The sequence below is a fragment of the Raphanus sativus genome, chromosome 6, assembly GCF_000801105.2.
Source record: "Raphanus sativus cultivar WK10039 chromosome 6, ASM80110v3, whole genome shotgun sequence".
Taxonomy (NCBI): domain Eukaryota; kingdom Viridiplantae; phylum Streptophyta; class Magnoliopsida; order Brassicales; family Brassicaceae; genus Raphanus; species Raphanus sativus.
Window position 1 is genome coordinate 7,774,356 of NC_079516.1, and position 17,069 is coordinate 7,791,424.

At 34.0% G+C, this 17,069-nt stretch overlaps 4 protein-coding genes across 4 annotated transcripts; 3 read left to right on the plus strand and 1 right to left on the minus strand.

The window, feature by feature from the left end:
* The first annotated feature begins 1,317 nt into the window (after positions 1-1,317).
* Positions 1,318-3,025, plus strand: LOC108810610 (zinc finger protein CONSTANS-LIKE 12). Its single transcript, XM_056988324.1, has 4 exons — positions 1,318-1,845; positions 1,934-2,158; positions 2,242-2,525; positions 2,611-3,025. The coding sequence occupies exons 1-4, from the start codon at positions 1,324-1,326 to the stop codon at positions 2,738-2,740; spliced, it is 1,161 nt and encodes a 386-aa protein (XP_056844304.1). The 5' UTR covers positions 1,318-1,323; the 3' UTR covers positions 2,741-3,025.
* An 875-nt stretch (positions 3,026-3,900) lies between these two features.
* LOC108809476 (B-box domain protein 31) lies at positions 3,901-5,227 on the minus strand. The gene has a single exon (XM_018581614.2). The coding sequence runs from the start codon at positions 5,134-5,136 to the stop codon at positions 4,768-4,770; it is 369 nt and encodes a 122-aa protein (XP_018437116.1). The 5' UTR covers positions 5,137-5,227; the 3' UTR covers positions 3,901-4,767.
* Positions 5,228-10,127: 4,900 nt separating this feature from the next.
* Positions 10,128-11,396, plus strand: LOC108810848 (cysteine-rich repeat secretory protein 18-like). The gene is made up of 2 exons (XM_018582924.2): positions 10,128-10,611; positions 10,907-11,396. Exons 1-2 carry the CDS (start codon positions 10,264-10,266, stop codon positions 11,366-11,368), a joined length of 810 nt encoding a protein of 269 aa, XP_018438426.1. The 5' UTR covers positions 10,128-10,263; the 3' UTR covers positions 11,369-11,396.
* A 1,213-nt stretch (positions 11,397-12,609) lies between these two features.
* LOC108809888 (putative cysteine-rich repeat secretory protein 17) lies at positions 12,610-13,778 on the plus strand. Its single transcript, XM_018582026.2, has 2 exons — positions 12,610-13,069; positions 13,175-13,778. Exons 1-2 carry the CDS (start codon positions 12,728-12,730, stop codon positions 13,634-13,636), a joined length of 804 nt encoding a protein of 267 aa, XP_018437528.1. The 5' UTR covers positions 12,610-12,727; the 3' UTR covers positions 13,637-13,778.
* Positions 13,779-17,069: the final 3,291 nt, after the last annotated feature.

Genomic DNA, 17,069 nt, shown 5'->3' on the forward strand with positions numbered 1-17,069 from the left:
AACCGGTCTATGTACGCATGCAGACCCGGTCTTACGCCGTGAAACGCCTCCAAACTCTTAGCTAACCACTCGTTTCGTGCGACGAGCTTCTCCATCACGTGGGAGACTATAGTCAGCATCTCGGAGTGGCGGCTTCCCTTTCTTGTTCCACGACCGAGTCCGGTTCATCGTCTCAGGCTGAGGCTAGCATAGTGTGTTTTCTTTCTCTCCTATAAATGGGAGATGTTGTGTCGTTCATTTTGGTTATATCTTAGCTTGTAGGTGGGTGGTGGAGATCGGATGAGTCTTATTACCCTTACGCGGAGATGTTATTATGTTTCGTTTGACTTTTGAGCAGATTGTGAAGTGGATATGACATGTGTCATTTTGTAAGTAGAGAGGGTTCCGATATTTTTTTTGTTGTATTTTCAGCGAATAAATCAGTTATCAAACAACTTTTTCCACGTACTTTGGCATATTCCAATAATATCTCGATGCAAATACTAAATTTAGTATCGTTAGATTCTTTCCAATGTGAGAAAAGAACGTACACGTTAACTCTGTACGATGCATGCCATGGGGATTTTCACGTCAGATTTTTGTGGGACCGCGTTTTCACTAGTTATAAAACACAGCAAAGCAACCTTTAACCTCTCTTAAGTTTTTGTTTTCACTTCTTCTTCTACCTGATTACGCCACGTGGAATTTAACTCGGAGTTTTTAACCACGTGGGCAAACGTTTTCACACGGTATAAAAGCAGCGCAACCCTACATCTATCACTCTTTTCTTTTCCCCTTTCTACGTGATTTACACCACTGTAAAAACTCTCTCTTTCGTTCTTAACTTTCACTCGATTCAAAAGAAAATATTTTGTTTTAGCTTGTAATATGTTTTTATCGATACTCTGTAAATCCTCTATCAACAAGTTTTGAATTTCTCTACTCAACGTGAAGGCTGTGAATCGCACTAATACGTAAGTGTTTCTTCCTCTATTTAAGCTTTCAAAGACAGTTTGATATGTGTTTTCTTATTCGAAACGTAACAAATTACAACAATTTGTCCCGATTTTTAATCTAATATATTTCATCACAAAACCCATCATGCATCCAAATTGCTACGATCTGAAATTCCAAAATCAACATTTTTCTTTTTTTTTTGTACCCAAAATCATAATTTTCTTCTGAGATAGCTCTAAAATGTTCACGAATCTCTGTTTTGCAGGATCTTACTAGTGTTTCTTGATCGAAGTAATAACAAAAAGCGTGACATTAAATTTGATTAGAAATCTCACATATTCGAATTTTTTTTATAAACTATTTTTTTGTTCTATCATATCTCAAAATATGGAGCCGAAATGTGATTATTGTGCAACCACACAAGCAATAATTTACTGCAAATACGATTTGGCTAAACTATGCCTAAACTGCGACGTCCATGTACACTCTCCGAATCCTCTGTCTCGCAGACACATGCGTTCTCTGATCTGCGATAAATGCTTCTCACAGCCTGGCATTATCCAATGTCTCGACCATAAGGTTTCATATTGCCAAGGATGCCAATGGCATGTAAGCAACTGCTCTGCTTTAGGACATAGACTTCAAAGGCTAGATCCATTCTCCGGTTGTCCTTCTCGGACGGAATTTTCAAGAATGTGGTCTTCAATTCTTGAATCTTCTGTTTCCAGTTCAGTTAAACCGTCCATTGGTTCTTTGCCCTTGGTTGATCCCAACAATGACATGTTCAACATGTCAAAAATCAACGAGTTAGACGATTTGATTGGTTCCTCTTATTCAGTAATGTCACAAAACAACACTTACATTCAGAATCTCAGTGATCAATCATCTTTCTTTTCTGGGGATTCTAAGGTACTGTTGATAAATTGAGGACCTAACCAAACATGTTTCTTAAGTTTTTGGGTGAACTATGTCATTCTCACTTGTGCGTGTTTGTCAGGGATGTCCTGATTTGCTTTTAAAACTTGAAGAAGGGGAAGAAGATCTATGTGAGGGACTTAACTTGGACAATGCGCCGTTAAACTTTGATGTTGGAGATGATATCATCTGCTGCTCGCCACAAGAACACATAGAATCTGATCATACGTTGCCAAATGGTCTCTTTGTTTACAAGAACATCATATCTGTTACCGACTCAAACTTTACTACTGACAACCCTTTAGAGGTCGGTCACTTTTGCTTCTTTTTTGTTTCTTTTTATGCCAATCTAAATATAATTACAATAAACTCAGCATAATCTCTTTTCAGGCAACGTCAACAGGACAGAAAGATTGCAAAAGTTATCAACAGTCAGGTCCGTTGCAAATGAACATCAACATTGGACTTCCTCTTCCTACATCCCCGATCTTGTTCGGACAGATCAATCCGAACATCAAAGGTCATGAAAGCCCTGTAGTGGATTACCAGGATTGTGGTATGTCTACAGGGTTTATAATGAGTGATTCGCCATGGGAATCAAATCTTGACGTTGGGTCTCCACAAGCACGGAATGAAGCCAAGTTGAGATACAAAGAGAAGAAACTCAAGCGCACGTGAGTTATTTATTTTTTAATTTTCTTTACAAAACAGAGCTTTACCAAAAAAACAATAATTCAAGATTAATTGTTTGAATTGTAGTTTTGGGAAACAGATTCGATATGCATCTCGCAAAGCGAGAGCTGACACGAGAAAAAGAGTGAAAGGAAGATTCGTGAAAGCTGGCGACAATTATGACTATGATCCATCATCACCAACCACGAATCAATGAGTTTTCTTTTCCCTAAAACAATGTATGTCTTCTTCTCACGATGATGACGATATATGAGTACTCTTATACGTGGTAAAATAGTGTCTTGTCGGAAAAGTAAGCCAAACTCTTTAATTTTTTGCCTACAGTTTTTTTTTTCTTGAATCGAGGAAGTTAACATGTTGCGGCATGGGAACGTTGGAGAACTGCACGAAGAATGCTGAGACGAATTGGGTGGAAAGCCAAAATGGGTGAAAATATAGTACTTTTGCTTAGTTTTTACAGAAACTCTTTTTTTTATGTTTACCAATAATTTTCTAGTTTTTTTTTTGATAAATAAAGTACTCTGTCCTTCTCCATAGGTTATTTGTTACAGAGGACGCGGTTAACGTGTCTTAGGATGATTATTAAAGAGACTAGTTCTTCTTTTTGTGCAAGTTGTAATAAAAACTGTGGAGTCTTTTGAATTTTGCCCATGAAATTTTTTTGGACCAAAGAACAGACAAGTCATATTCGTTAGTCTTCGTGACTTCGGATGACTTCCCCCAAGTGGTCAGGTAGTACACCACTTGATAAACTATTAAGCTCTCGGATAGAAACTAGTTCTTGATTGCATCATCTTTGTCTTACAGATTATGTTTCCTAGATTTACTTCATTTTGAGTTAGCTTGAACGACACTAACAATTAGCATGGCACGAAGAAAATGTATTTACTCGTAGGTGTTAACTATAAAGCCTTTTTCCCCTAAAAATAGAGTTATCAAGTCTCAGCCTCTAAATATAGGAGATTTAGCAACCAGTTGCTGTCCATGGCCCAAGAATTGCGAATTTCGGTCTAGAACTTCTTGGAAAAAAATGAATGTTTTACTTGCGAAAAGTTTACTAGTATTTCTTATATATAATTAAGGAAAATTGTAACGCCCCGACCGCCCACGGCTAATGAGTCACCCACGCCCGTTCTCTCGACCCGTGGGCCCCATTCCATCCGACGGTCGGTCGTTAATTTTCCAGGGCTCGAAATCATTGTTTACTGACCCTGCAATCACCACCCGACCTTTTCCCGTGCTTTGGCATCACTCACACGCTATCGCAAATCACTTCCCGATAGGTCACCCATCCTTCCACTACTCCAACTCAAGCACGTTTAACTCTGGAGTTCTTTCAGGATGTGCTCCGGAAAAGGTAAGTCAACTTTGGTGACATAGATAGCCAAATCAATTCTCTTAAGCCTTTTCACATATCACAATTCGGGATGTTACAATTCACCCTCTCTCAAAAGACGCAACGTCCTCGCCCCACGACAAGTCTCAAGACGCCTCTCAGGTCAGAACTGAGACGGCTAACCAGCTCTGATACCACTTGTAACGCTCCGACCGCCCACGGCTAATGAACCACCCACGCCCGCTCTTTCGACCCGTGGGCCCCATTCCATCTGACGGTCGGTCGTTAATTTTCCAAGGCTCGAAATTATTGTTTACTGACCCTGCAATCACCACCCGACATTTTCCCGTGCTTTGGCCTCACTCACACGCTATCACAAATCACTTCCCGATAGGTCACCCATCCTTCCACTACTCCAGCTCAAGCACGCTTAACTCTGGAGTTTTGTTAGGATGTGCTCCGGAAAAAGTAAGTCAACTTTGATGACATAGGTAGCCAAATCAATTCTCTTAAGCCTTTTCACCTATCACAACTCGGGATGTTACAAAAATGATAAGTATAAAAAGTATGAAAGACAAAAACGCAGATAAACCAACAAACAAACTCTTTATTCTCTTTGTACCAGAGGAGGCTCCACAGTTCGATTGGTTCTTTGCTTGAACTTTGAGTCTGGTAATTTTATTTCTGATTTGAAGAAAAAAATTCTTCTTCCTTTCCTATTAGTTGCAGATTTTTTCTTTTTGCTATTTTTAGACAATACACATTTCATAATATTCTAATTACGAGCTTCATAAATTAAATTCCCAGTTTTTTTCTTAATAGAAAAATGCATAAAACCCTAGGAATTAATTAATATCTTACACCAAAAAAAGAAAAAAAAAACTAAATCAGAGAAATACAAACGGAACCTCGTCATCGTTACTATCTTGTTCACTCCGTGTCGTATCTTCCACGGCTGCTACTCCTGCCGTCGCCAACGGTAATACAAGGTGGTAGTTGTCTCCGACGAGGCACTTGCGTGTGAGCTTCTGACATGCAGTGCATAACACACGCCTCACATGTCTCCAAGCAAGAAAATTAGCTCCATGAACCCACCGGTCGCACTTCCTACAGAGGAAAGCCGAGTCCGCCTCACAAAACACGGAGGCATCACTGCCGCAAAGCTCACACCTAACCGGAACACTTGGTCTCGTGCAGAGACTCCGGCAACCTCCGTGGACGCTTCTGTTCTCTTCTTCATTCACGCCTCTACACATTTTCTCTTTCTCTATTTATTCTCTCTCTTTCTTTGTTGGGATGATGTTTTTACGAAATTAAGATTTGTAAGTTGGAGAAACGTTAGACATTTTTATATAGGAATATTTTGTTTGTTAAAAGCAAATGAAAGGATTTTTTAATTAATAATTAATAGTGTGGTGTTGTGTTTTATACACGTGGATGAACATTGCCCTATTATTTGACGTAAATGCCCTTAAGAGGGTGAAATCGTCAATGGTGTGTAATTTTTTTTCCTCCAAGCGATGTTTCGTGAGTGCATGACCTTTCATTCAAAAACAAAAACTCTATAGTACTGAAAAGAAAAAAAAAACTCAATAGTCCTGACTCTTTGTTTACAACGCCAACCACATCATCATTTCTTTAAGGGGTGAGATATGATGCTAATTGTATATTGTGTCTGTAATCTGGAACATGATTACGATGTACGATGAAACCAAATCAATCAAGATTTCATATTTTTTTAATAGAAACACCGAAAGTTATTACAAAATTGTAATCATGAAAGATTGTGAGTTTCATTGTATAGAGACTAGCGAGAAATATCATTTATCAAAAATTATATCAGCGAATAAAAATCCGATATATATATATATATAAGGTGTGGCATGAAATGGATGCTTATTTATATATATATATATAGATTTATTTTCTAACTCAGATTTGTGACAGAAATTATCTAAAAAGAGTAAGAGGTAGAAAAGTATATCATACTAACAAGTAATTAGTGGAGGAAAGTAGGGGTAAGCATAAGAAATGGCTAGAATTTTAGGGTGAGATCAACATCTTTGTTAATAGTGTCTTTGGCCCATTGTGTGGTGGTTAATCAGTCAACTTTTATTTAATTATATAAGCTTACTATCACAACAAGCAAAGATGATATGGCTCACATTTAAAGGTTTTTTGGTTTATTTTCCTTTTAGCATCTATATATGTTTTGTTTTTAATGAAAGCTACCCCACGAATTACAAACAATATCAGTTATTTTATAAGGTTTGACTATTAAAATTTAGAAGTGCGATACATTGCGTGTGATTGCTTACTAATCGGAAAGCATCATTAATTACCTTACAATATTCGATTTTAGCTAGCACTGCATTATTAATGAATGGAGTTTGTAAGTTTGTAACTTGGTAATTTATATTAGTATTGTTGTTGTGTTGTAACATGGAGTCAAATGTAGACCTGTGTGTATCTAAATCTGATTATAGATGACAGAAATAAAAAAAGTTCAAAATCAGGCTAGAAAAGCGTTGCAACCATAAAAAAGCTTTGAATGTGAACCATACAACTGAAGTACCTATGTTACTTCTTATCAGTTATGTAACAAGTAGGTTGGACACATAGCGTATATCTGGAATTTTAAGGATATCCGTGATCTGATTCGTCTCGTACGAATAATCAATTTTTCGATTCGATCTGATCCGTAATGTTTCGGATATTTGGTGTTACGGATATACAGAAAAATCAATATAATTTATCGGATATCCAACTCGATCCGTTGATCCGGTAAAAATAATTATTATTTTCAAATAAATTAAAAGAAAAGAATTTTTTTTAATATAAATAATAATATTTCATTACAAACTAGATTAAAACAATGTATTTTTAAAAATTTAATGACCAAATAATTAATTTAGTGAATAAAATAATTAAAAATCTATATGGAGATATTAAATTATATATAATTATATATATATATATATATATATATATATATATGCACATGTACATTACGGATCAGATTGGATATTTATTTATTAAAAATGAGTATTTGCGATATGTTCCTTATTTGACGGATATTGAATTTTAGTATTTATTTCGATTTGTAAAATTACGAATATCTGGATTTTTCAGAATGAATCGAAACGAATAGCAGATCGAATCAAATTTTACAGATACTTTGCCCACCCATGGTAACAAAATTACAACTGATTATTATACATTTTAAAAAAGCAAATACTTACTACAATTCTTAAGACATGGTAATATATAATCCAATTGGACGAAATAAATTACTTATTTTGAATATTCTCGTTTGAATCCCTTTTTATTTCTGGTAAAGTTGTGATACTTTGATACCGTTTTCGTCATTAGCAACATGCATTCTTGCGTTGGTATAAAAAATATGCATTATTGCAAATATATGTTTTTACTTCTTTTTCATTACAGCACAAGATTCACTATCATCTGACAACACCGTCACTTATAAAAATACAAAGTCTATAATAAGTAACTTACACTAGGGCTTATTTGCGAGATATCTAAGTTTGACAAGTTAATTAGGTGCAGAGCATTGATTTTGACCGAATTAAGAAACTAACAATTGTGCTTACTTTCCTCCGGTTATAACCCTACGACAAACAAGTAGACGGTGAAAGAGAAAAGGTAAATCCACGTAAATCCAAATAAATATGGTTTGTATTTACCGTGCACTGTACAGATTTGAGGGAAGAAAATTAACCACGTCACACCCATTCCTAACCGCATACGGTCTACTGTTTTGGCCGCATATGAAGTGACCAAGCTTCTCCATATATTTAATACTATAACATCTGATATACTAAAGTACAACCCTCTGAAAAATTAGAAGAATGAAAAGATTTTATAATTGAGGATGCTTCTCACCTTATAACATACTATTCTATGGTATGTGGTATACTATGGTCATCGTGTTAGTTGGTGTAATCTGTGGAAATAGATAACTATACTCTAATATGGGTAACTATACCCTAATATGGATATGTCAATCCAAATCCAGCCTATAATTACCGGAAAACGCTTGTAGAAGTATACAAGCGCATCACCAACTTATATACTATTATGTCATAGTGTATAATATTCTATGGTAGGTGGTATAATATGGTCAACGAGTTAGTTGGTGTAATCTGAGGAAATGGATAACTATACCCTAATATGGGTAACTATACCCTAATATAGATATGTCAACCCAAATCCAGCCTATAATTACCGAAAAACGCTTTTAGAAGTGTACAAGCTCATCACCATCTTATATAATATTCTGTCATAGTGTATAGTGTAGTTATCGAGTTAGTTGTAGTAATCTGGGATTATATGGTTAACTATTCTCTAATATGGATATGTAAACCCAAATTCAGCTTATAATTACCTTGACTATTTAAACAAACATTCACCTGAAAACAGTCTGAAGAAGTTTATAGGTTGTACTTTAGTATTGGTTTAAACAAACATTCATCTGATATACACCAGTTTAAACAAACAACAAAATTGACTGTCATATAGGTTGTAAACCCCAACAAATTTCAGTCGTATAAAGAAGTAGATGCGAGCTTACTTGATAACGGCGACGAGTAGCCCGTTGTAATGTGTAAATCCGCTTTTAACTAAATCTGGGTTTGACACCACTGTACGGAACTGCAAGAAGCGATGGAAGAAATTTTTGGTGAAGAACAGAGAATGGGATCCGACGAGTTTTGATAACGGTAGACGGAGATGATGAAGTTGTGTGAAGAAGACGATACTATTCACCGTATCCAAGAAAAAAGTAAGATAAAATAATGTATTTAATTGGGTGAAAATCAAACGACCACGAAGTAAAATGAACAGTCGCCTTTTCTCCTTTTTTAAATAAAACATCAGACGGTTTTCCGGTCAGTTGAGAGGGACAATATGACAATAATCTATAATGTAGATTATTGTGCACAATATATTCATCGGAATTAAGGCTTTTAGTTAGTGGTTGAAATATAATTTGTTTGAAGGGTGTAGAGTCTAATTTCCCTTTACACTAGGCTGTTTTTTTTTGAAAATTAACCTAAGACATTTTATCTTAATATAGCTAGTCATCTCTCATGTGTTAAGGTAAATGTGATAATTTTCAAGATTATGAGTTCATCGGATCAAGAAAATATTATGGATGTCAAAACTTATTCATCTACGAAATTTAAGAAAAGGGTTGGTGGTATCGACTGATCGAAAATACGCGCACTTATTAGACCGATTGAATTAATAGGGTCACGAAGAATATTTCTATAGTTTAGTGATTGATACGTTATGGAAGGAAAAGAGAAGTTGTTGTCCACAAGTTGAGTCAGTGTTGATGCTTAAGTCCACTTGTGTGGATCCTGTTAATTCAAAGTTTTTCTTTCTTTTCTTTTCTCATTCTGTCCTCAGATTTTTCTGTCTGTTGTTTATTGTTGCCTGTTGGTACGAGTCCTTGGCCGTCCAATCTTTCCAAAAAGTATGTGACCATTATTTTTTTGGAGTTTAATTATTACGATATCTATCTTATTAAATTTATTATATAGTTGGTACGTAGAGCATACACATTTAGACGCGTAACCACTGATCTAGATGGTACATAGAATATATTTTTTAATAGTTTCAATCGACGTTGAAGAGAAATGTCCGAAGTTACCTCGGACGGTGATATGATGTCTTTTTCTGAAGCATGCATTTTAATTTTTACTGTGGTCAAGCAGTAAAAGAAAAAGGTTTAGAACGTCACCACATTTAATATTTGATCCACCTGTCATATACAACTTAATCACGTTTTCTTAGTTATTTTACAGGATTTTAAGCTACTGTTTTTCTGACACATTTGAATATCTAAAAAATGATCTATCCGTAGAATATATTTTTCACCGAAAATTATGTATGTGTCTTGTAGATCCAAGTTTAACATTTTTTGGTAAAAAAAATTATAATATATTGCATGTATTGTAAATTTTATAATATAATAAAACAACCTTTAAAACAGTGATAAAAATTAAAAATTTAAATTGAAAATTCATCTTTTATCATGTAGTCGATAAAAGAAAAAAAAAGTAATCTCGTAATTATACAAAATATGTTACGATTCCTTCGTTCAGGTTAGCAGTGGCACCACAAAAATCGTGTGATTGTAAGAGTTAGAAATAAGTCGCACCTTTTTTCGCCGCAAATACTTAGTCTTTAGCTCTCCACTCCTCTGTTTTTATAATCAGGCAACCAAAAACTTTACATATATATAAGAAGTCACCTTTTATTCAATATTCCGTCCGAGTCTTCTACACAGACATCACAGTCTTAACGCTTATTCACAGAGAAACACGTATCAAAGAAAAGCAAAAAAGTATCGATAACAAATGTATATTTTACCGTCTGTATCAAAACGCCTCGTTTTGGTCCCTGTCTTGGCTGTGATGGCCATGCAAATTCTCTTTGTACGCACTGTTTCGTCAGTGAACATGACAAATACATATCTACACCACAAATGCTTTGTCGATCAAGGTAAATACGAGCCGGGAAGTGAGTATGAGGAAAACCTAAACTTTATCATCGATCCAATCCCTGTAACGAGTGAGAGTTTTGAAAGAGGTACCAAAATGGAAATGATTGGTGAAGGTCCTGATTTAATATCCCTCACCCTTCAGTGCCGCGGCGATACCAGTGGGCCTAGATGCCGTTCTTGCTATGCTACTGCCCTTTCCGCGGTAAACTCACTTCACTATCTATTATTGATTTAGTTGTCACATATATGGTCAGTCCTGAGATCTTTAGGGCTATAGACAATTTGTAAAAATATTTAATAAATATTTTTGCAGTAATTTTGTGGGTCCTATATTCATGTATACATAATAATGTCATAAGTTTGAAAGCCATACATAGGCCAATGTTGAAAACCGGTCACATATTTACGAGCACACATATACGTATCAGATTGGTTAGATCCGTGCGTGCAATGTTGTTATTGATTATGGCATCAATATTGCAAAATGTATATGATAGCTTCACAGAAGATGTCCGGGTTACAAAGGACGAATGATATGGTACGACCAATGCATTCTGGAGATATCTACGATTGATTCTTTAGATGAGATCGACTACAACAACAATTTATGTATGTCGAATGAAAAGAAAATGATGGCCCATTATTATTCCAACTCGAATTGGCTGGATCTCATCCATAATCTGACAACTAAAGCCATTCGTCAAGGCAATTCAAAAGGGATGTACTACGCAGCGGGGGAGACGAGGCTCGGAATTGATAACATATATGCAATGGTGCAGTGTTCTTTTTACTTGTCGTCAAAGGATTGCGAGAAGTGTCTGAGACATAATATCAGACATTATCAAGATTGCTTGTTTAATAGACAAGGAGCGAGAGTTTTAGGTAAAAGTTGTAGCTTTAGGTATGAATTTTACCCTTTCCTTCTTGAGAAGAGCCGTCCTAAATATTTGAAAATTTAGAAAGTAGTTTGTAACAAGGTGTTTTCTTTTCATAAACTTTAAATATTGTTTTGTATTTAAATATTTGAATTTATTATTTTGTGTAGACAAAATGTATGATGTAATTAAATAAAATCTATATTCCTTGTAAAAATTATCTTCTATAAATATTTTGCGTAATGTTTTGTTTATTAAACAACAAAAACTATTATACAAAGAGGTTTGTTTATTAAACGACTAAAAACTAGTATACGTTTCGATTTCTACTTACTATTTTCAATATATTTGAAGGTGTTTTAATTGATTTTTTCTCTGGTTCACCGACCAATATTATTCTCTTATTTTATATTCATTATTTAAAAAAATTTGCAAATTATACTATATTTTTAAAATAAAAATATAAAAATAATAGTGATTGTCAAAAATTTTTTTTGAAAAAATATTTATTTTTAAGATTTAGTGTTTATAATTTATAATTTAGAATATATCTATGTGTGTTTATCCAAGGTTTAGGGATTTCCAAGAGTTTAGGTTTAGGATTAGAGTTTAGGGTTTAGTGTTTTGTTGACAACATTAATTTTTTTTTAAATTCGATTTTTTCATCTACTATTTTTTTACTTTTAAATTTTATTTTGAAAACATAATATAATTTGGAAAATTATTTTGTTTTATTTTTTAAAAAAATATTGGATCTGAAATGACAAATTTATATTGATTGGTGAACTTTTAGATTTCTTATGGGGTGAGCCTAAGAATAACTCAAAAAGCAGTTTTTTAGTAGGGTCTAAATAATATAACTGAAGGTGGTAGGAAAACTACTATATAAATAATTCAATAAATTATACATTTGATTGGTGTATATATAAAAGTAATTTTGCATTTTATAATTTCAAAATGTTATTCAACAATATTTCTTTCCGTTGATTTTGGTTGCCTCTGTTTAGCGAGACACTCTTGTATAAATAATTTTTGTTTTATCACAATGCACATGCGACGTTGATAGTAGTAGACAATATTTTTTTTTTTTTGAGAAAAGGCATTCAAACAATATTTATTGTGTATATGGTGATGAAACTGAAAGCTGGTATCTTATCATAGTCGATTAAAGTGAAAATTCCTTCATTCGAGTGGCACCATGCAAATCGTGTGATTGTAAGAGGTAGAACTCAGTCACACCTTTTTTGCCGCGAATACTAAATCTTAATTAGCTCCCCACTCCTCTATTGTATTAATCAGCTAACCGAAAACTTCTTGTATATATAAGAAATCACCTTTCATTCAGTATCCATATCCCTCTCTTCTACACAAATATCACAGTCTTATAACGCTTATTTTACTGAGCAACAAGCATTAAAGAAGAGCAAAAAAGTATCCACAACAATGTATATGTCACCGTCTGTATCAAAACGCCTCCTTTTGGTCCCTATCTTGGCTGTGGTGGCCATACAACTTCTATTTGTATGCGCTGCTTCGTCAGTGAACATGACAAATACGTATCTACACCACAAATGCTTTGTCAGTCAAGGGAAATACAAACCGGGAAGTCAGTATGAGAAAAACCTAAAACGTATCAGGAATGAAATCTCTCCTGAAAGTTTTAAAAGAGGTTACAACTCTACGCACCTTGGTGCAGGTCCCGATTTCATAATCATGTTCCTTCAATGCCGCGGAGACACCCACGGGCCCAAATGCCGTTCTTGCTATGCTAACGCCCAACCCGAGGTGACTCACTTTACTAATATTGATATGTATCAGTTTTGGTTACACCCCGTGCAAGCAATGTTGTTATTGATTATGGCATCATATATTTTAAAATTTATATGACAGTTTTTTAAGAGATGCCCAAGATATAAAGGTGGAATAATATGGTACGACCAATGTTCTTTATATTTTTCTACGATCGATTCTATAGGGATGATCGATTACGACAACAATTTCTGTATGTCCAATAAAAAGAAAGTAGACGACTATCTATATAACCATTTAAAACCGCGGTATTTCATCGACGATTTGATACAAAATACCACTCGTGAAGCTAACCCGAAAGCGCCGTACTACACGGTGGAGGAGAAGAAGGTGGCGAATGTAACGATATATGGAATGGCTGAGTGCTCCTTCGACATGTCGCAAAGAAACTGTAGGAAGTGTTTAGAACGAAATAATTTCTATTTTAGAAGATGTTTTCATAATAAAATAGGAGCCAGAGTTTTGGGTAAAAGCTGTAGTTTTAGGTACGAGCTTTATCCTTTCATTTCCCCTGAGGCCGGTCCTAAATATTTGAAGTCTTAAAAAGCAATTTATAGAAAAAGTATGCGGATCTTTTCTTTTATGAAAGTTTTAAATTTTATTTTGTATTGATATCTTTGTATTTATTATTTTATTTAGACAAAAGTGTATGATGTAGTTTAAATAAATCTATACTCCTCGTACAGATTATCTTGCAATTTTAAATTTTCTTGCAATTGTTTTTCTGTATACTTTTAAAATTATTTTAAGATTGCTTTTTTTCTCTTATGATAAATCTTACCAACTATCCAGTCGGTTTTGATAGAAATGCATTACAGAGTGTACTATCGTGAAAGCGTCCATACTGCATCATCTGAATTTAAATACCTTTCGATTAATGTAAAGAGATGATCTAATAGTCTATTATGTTATATCATGTTAACCAGTTGGGTCAAAACCCAAATTTGTACCGATCAAACAGCAATAATTTAATTTTCAAAAGAAATCGAGTTCATGACTAACATGGATACACCCTGACCCTGAATGAATACTATAACCGTTTTGGTTATTTTGAAATTATCATAAGAAACAATTGAAGAAGACTTTTTTTTTTGTGCAAACGGGCTTTTGATATTGATTAGGAATTGTTTATGGCCCATAAGGCCTGCTTAGCCACAAGGTCGGCCCTGTCATTGTTTAGCCTAGGAATGAAATTGAAACTAATCGACTTGAATGAAAAAGCAGAGTGGTAGATGTCTTGAAGTATTCCAAAAGTCTCCGTCTTCATCTCTTTCCTGTTGATAATATTGATGAGAGTTTGAGAGTCTGAGAAGAGTGAGATTTCTTCGATCTTGCAAGAGAGGGCAAAGTTTATGGCTGATCGAACAGCCAAGGCTTCTGCCATAAGGGGCGACGACACATGCAATGCTGTCGTTGAGTTTTGTGTTGTTGAGACCCGATCATCAATCACCCAACCAAGTCCTGCTGCACCAGTCGAGGCGTTCCAGGCGGCGTCTGTGTACACCGCTGTCCCTCCGAGGCGTCTAGGGTTTGGTTCGGTTCTGATCAAAGGTTTCGGGATTGGGTTTTTTGGCGGAGGTTGAGCCAGCTTCCATTCTCGACCGTCTGAGATGGCTTTGAGAATTGTCTCCTCCGGTGTGAAACCCTTTTTTGAAAGATCAGCTGGTTTCTAGAGATTCACAGGCACCAGATTATCGAAGCTGCTAGGGTTCTTTCATCTAATCCTATCGGGGGAAGTGAGGGGAGTTTCCTTGTTAGCTCCCATCCTTCTTGCGCCGAGATGAATCCAATGGTCTGATTGGGGATGCAATATTAAAAAACATGCACTAATTTGTTTTGACTATGCTACTACACTCTTCTTCTGTCCAATATCCCATACACCGTTCAGAAATCCAAGTCTTATGAAAGTGTGTATATAACTTTTTTTTTTGAGCAAGTGTGTATATAACTATATATTAATATATCGAAGGTTTTCTTGACATTCTGACATACTTATTTTCCGATGGGTTTGGTCATCTTTCTATAATATGCAACCATTATGACTTCTCTCCTCTTCGCGCTGATCCTTTTTACTAGTAAACTTTTCTCATTAATCTAGTTACAAAACAGTTTATTTATTTTTATTTTATCTAGAAACATACAAACCATAACATCTATAGCAAACAAGAAACTATATACTCCCTCTGTTTTATAATAAATATCACTTTTACCTGAAAATTAATTGTAAATTATATTGATTTTATAAATAATTTTATTTTTCAGATACTATTGATCAAATAAGCGTAATTAATAACAACTTTCATATATTTCTAAAATTTTTTTAATCTGTGTAAAAAATGTTAAAATAACATTTATTTAGAAACTGAACTATAATATTATCATATCGTACCTAGTGGCATATTTACTGGGTGCACAAAGTTTATAAATTGGATGGATGAGTGTATTCCTAATAATTTTATTTCATTTTGCCGTATAAAATGAACTGAAAAATTAGTGATGCACCCATAATCTTCTACTACGTGGCTTTGCTCCCGAGTGTACCAATATGGAAATGGATCCTATCCAAGCTATCATGATTTACCAAAATGCCAATAAATCTTGTAATTATTAAAAATGAGCATTTCCTTCGTTTCATTTTCCACTACAAATCGTCTGGAGTTACACCTTTGAAATTTTACATTTTCTCGGCCTACTTTTTGCTGAAATTTGGTGTGTGTTTTTGTTAATTAATTTTAGCCTTTAGCATGGATTTAAGCATCTTTATCAATTGAATGGTTATTTTGGACTTTTGAGAGCTAATAAATCATTTGAAAGCCCAAAAACATATAAAAGATGTCAAACAAAGAGAAAGAATTTTAAAGAGTTTCGTGGTCAATTACAACAGACTATACTAAGTTACTAACCACTAGCCCCCAGTTAATGAGTAAAGAAAGTGTTGCACAATGGTTTTCAGAGCATTTCTTATGTAAAACTCATTTGCTATTAATATAAAGTAACTCTAAAGTTTTACTACAATTCTGTTACATTTTAAATAAAAGTATAACAATGAAAAAGAAAATTGAGTACTCTATTTTTTATTCCATATAGAGCAAAAAATAAATTATGATTAGAGGAGATTTCTCTACAGACTTCATCTGGAATTATAAACAGTAAAAAATATTATAAAAATAAAATTTCCAAAAGAAAAATATTTTAGAAAAAATTGGAACTACAAACAGTAAAAAGTAATGCAAAAACAAGAATTAAATTATCTTATGACCTTTGGATGTTTAAAACATGATTACAATATAGCATTTATTAAAAGTGATTTATCATGCATTCTTTGTTTTACAGTAAGATTATTAGATTTGTTTCAATATACTTATAAATTATTATAATTATTACTTACTACTGTAATTAAATTTTGTAAACTATCAAAATTATATTTCAAAAGGATGAATTAATTTAATAACAATTAGCTAAACATGATTCAGATCATTATAAGAAGATATACAACAAAAATGATGTTAAAAGTCCAAGAAATGTTTTTGGCAAAAGTTATGGAAGAAAAATATTTATACTAATAAAATTGACTTAAAACTCTTTTTATGAAACCATTTCAGTACACCATATTTCAAATTGTAACACGTGGCAGGCAAATGTAGAGCTTTTTTTTTTTGCGTTCGAGTATATGTGAGCTTCTGATTATTCATTGGGTAATTGTATAGAAATTTGCATTTTTAATATATGTGCAAAATCTTTAAATTTTTAAAACCCAATTAAAATGATACGGAGAGAATATAATATAATAATAATATAAATGGCCCACAGAGTGTCCTTGGTCCCTTGATTTTTCACCTTGGTTGAGTTTTTAGATAACTTTAAGAAAATAGTGAATTAGTTTGTGAATATTTTCTTTGACATGAAACTAGGTTCAGTATGAAATATTAAAAGATTTGGTTGTTTTCTCGGTGGTCATGATCAATGTTCGCTTCTA

Coding starts and splice junctions, on each gene's coding strand:
- LOC108810848 (XM_018582924.2), top strand. CDS start 10,264: ATGTATATTTTACCGTCTGTATCAAAACGCCTCGTTTTGGTCCCTGTC. Junction 10,612..10,906: donor ATGCTACTGCCCTTTCCGCG/GTAAACTCACTT, acceptor TGTATATGATAG/CTTCACAGAAGATGTCCGGG.
- LOC108810610 (XM_056988324.1), top strand. CDS start 1,324: ATGGAGCCGAAATGTGATTATTGTGCAACCACACAAGCAATAATTTAC. Junction 1,846..1,933: donor TCTTTTCTGGGGATTCTAAG/GTACTGTTGATA, acceptor CGTGTTTGTCAG/GGATGTCCTGATTTGCTTTT. Junction 2,526..2,610: donor GAGAAGAAACTCAAGCGCAC/GTGAGTTATTTA, acceptor TTTGAATTGTAG/TTTTGGGAAACAGATTCGAT.
- LOC108809888 (XM_018582026.2), top strand. CDS start 12,728: ATGTATATGTCACCGTCTGTATCAAAACGCCTCCTTTTGGTCCCTATC. Junction 13,070..13,174: donor ATGCTAACGCCCAACCCGAG/GTGACTCACTTT, acceptor TTTATATGACAG/TTTTTTAAGAGATGCCCAAG.
- LOC108809476 (XM_018581614.2), bottom strand. CDS start 5,136: ATGTGTAGAGGCGTGAATGAAGAAGAGAACAGAAGCGTCCACGGAGGT.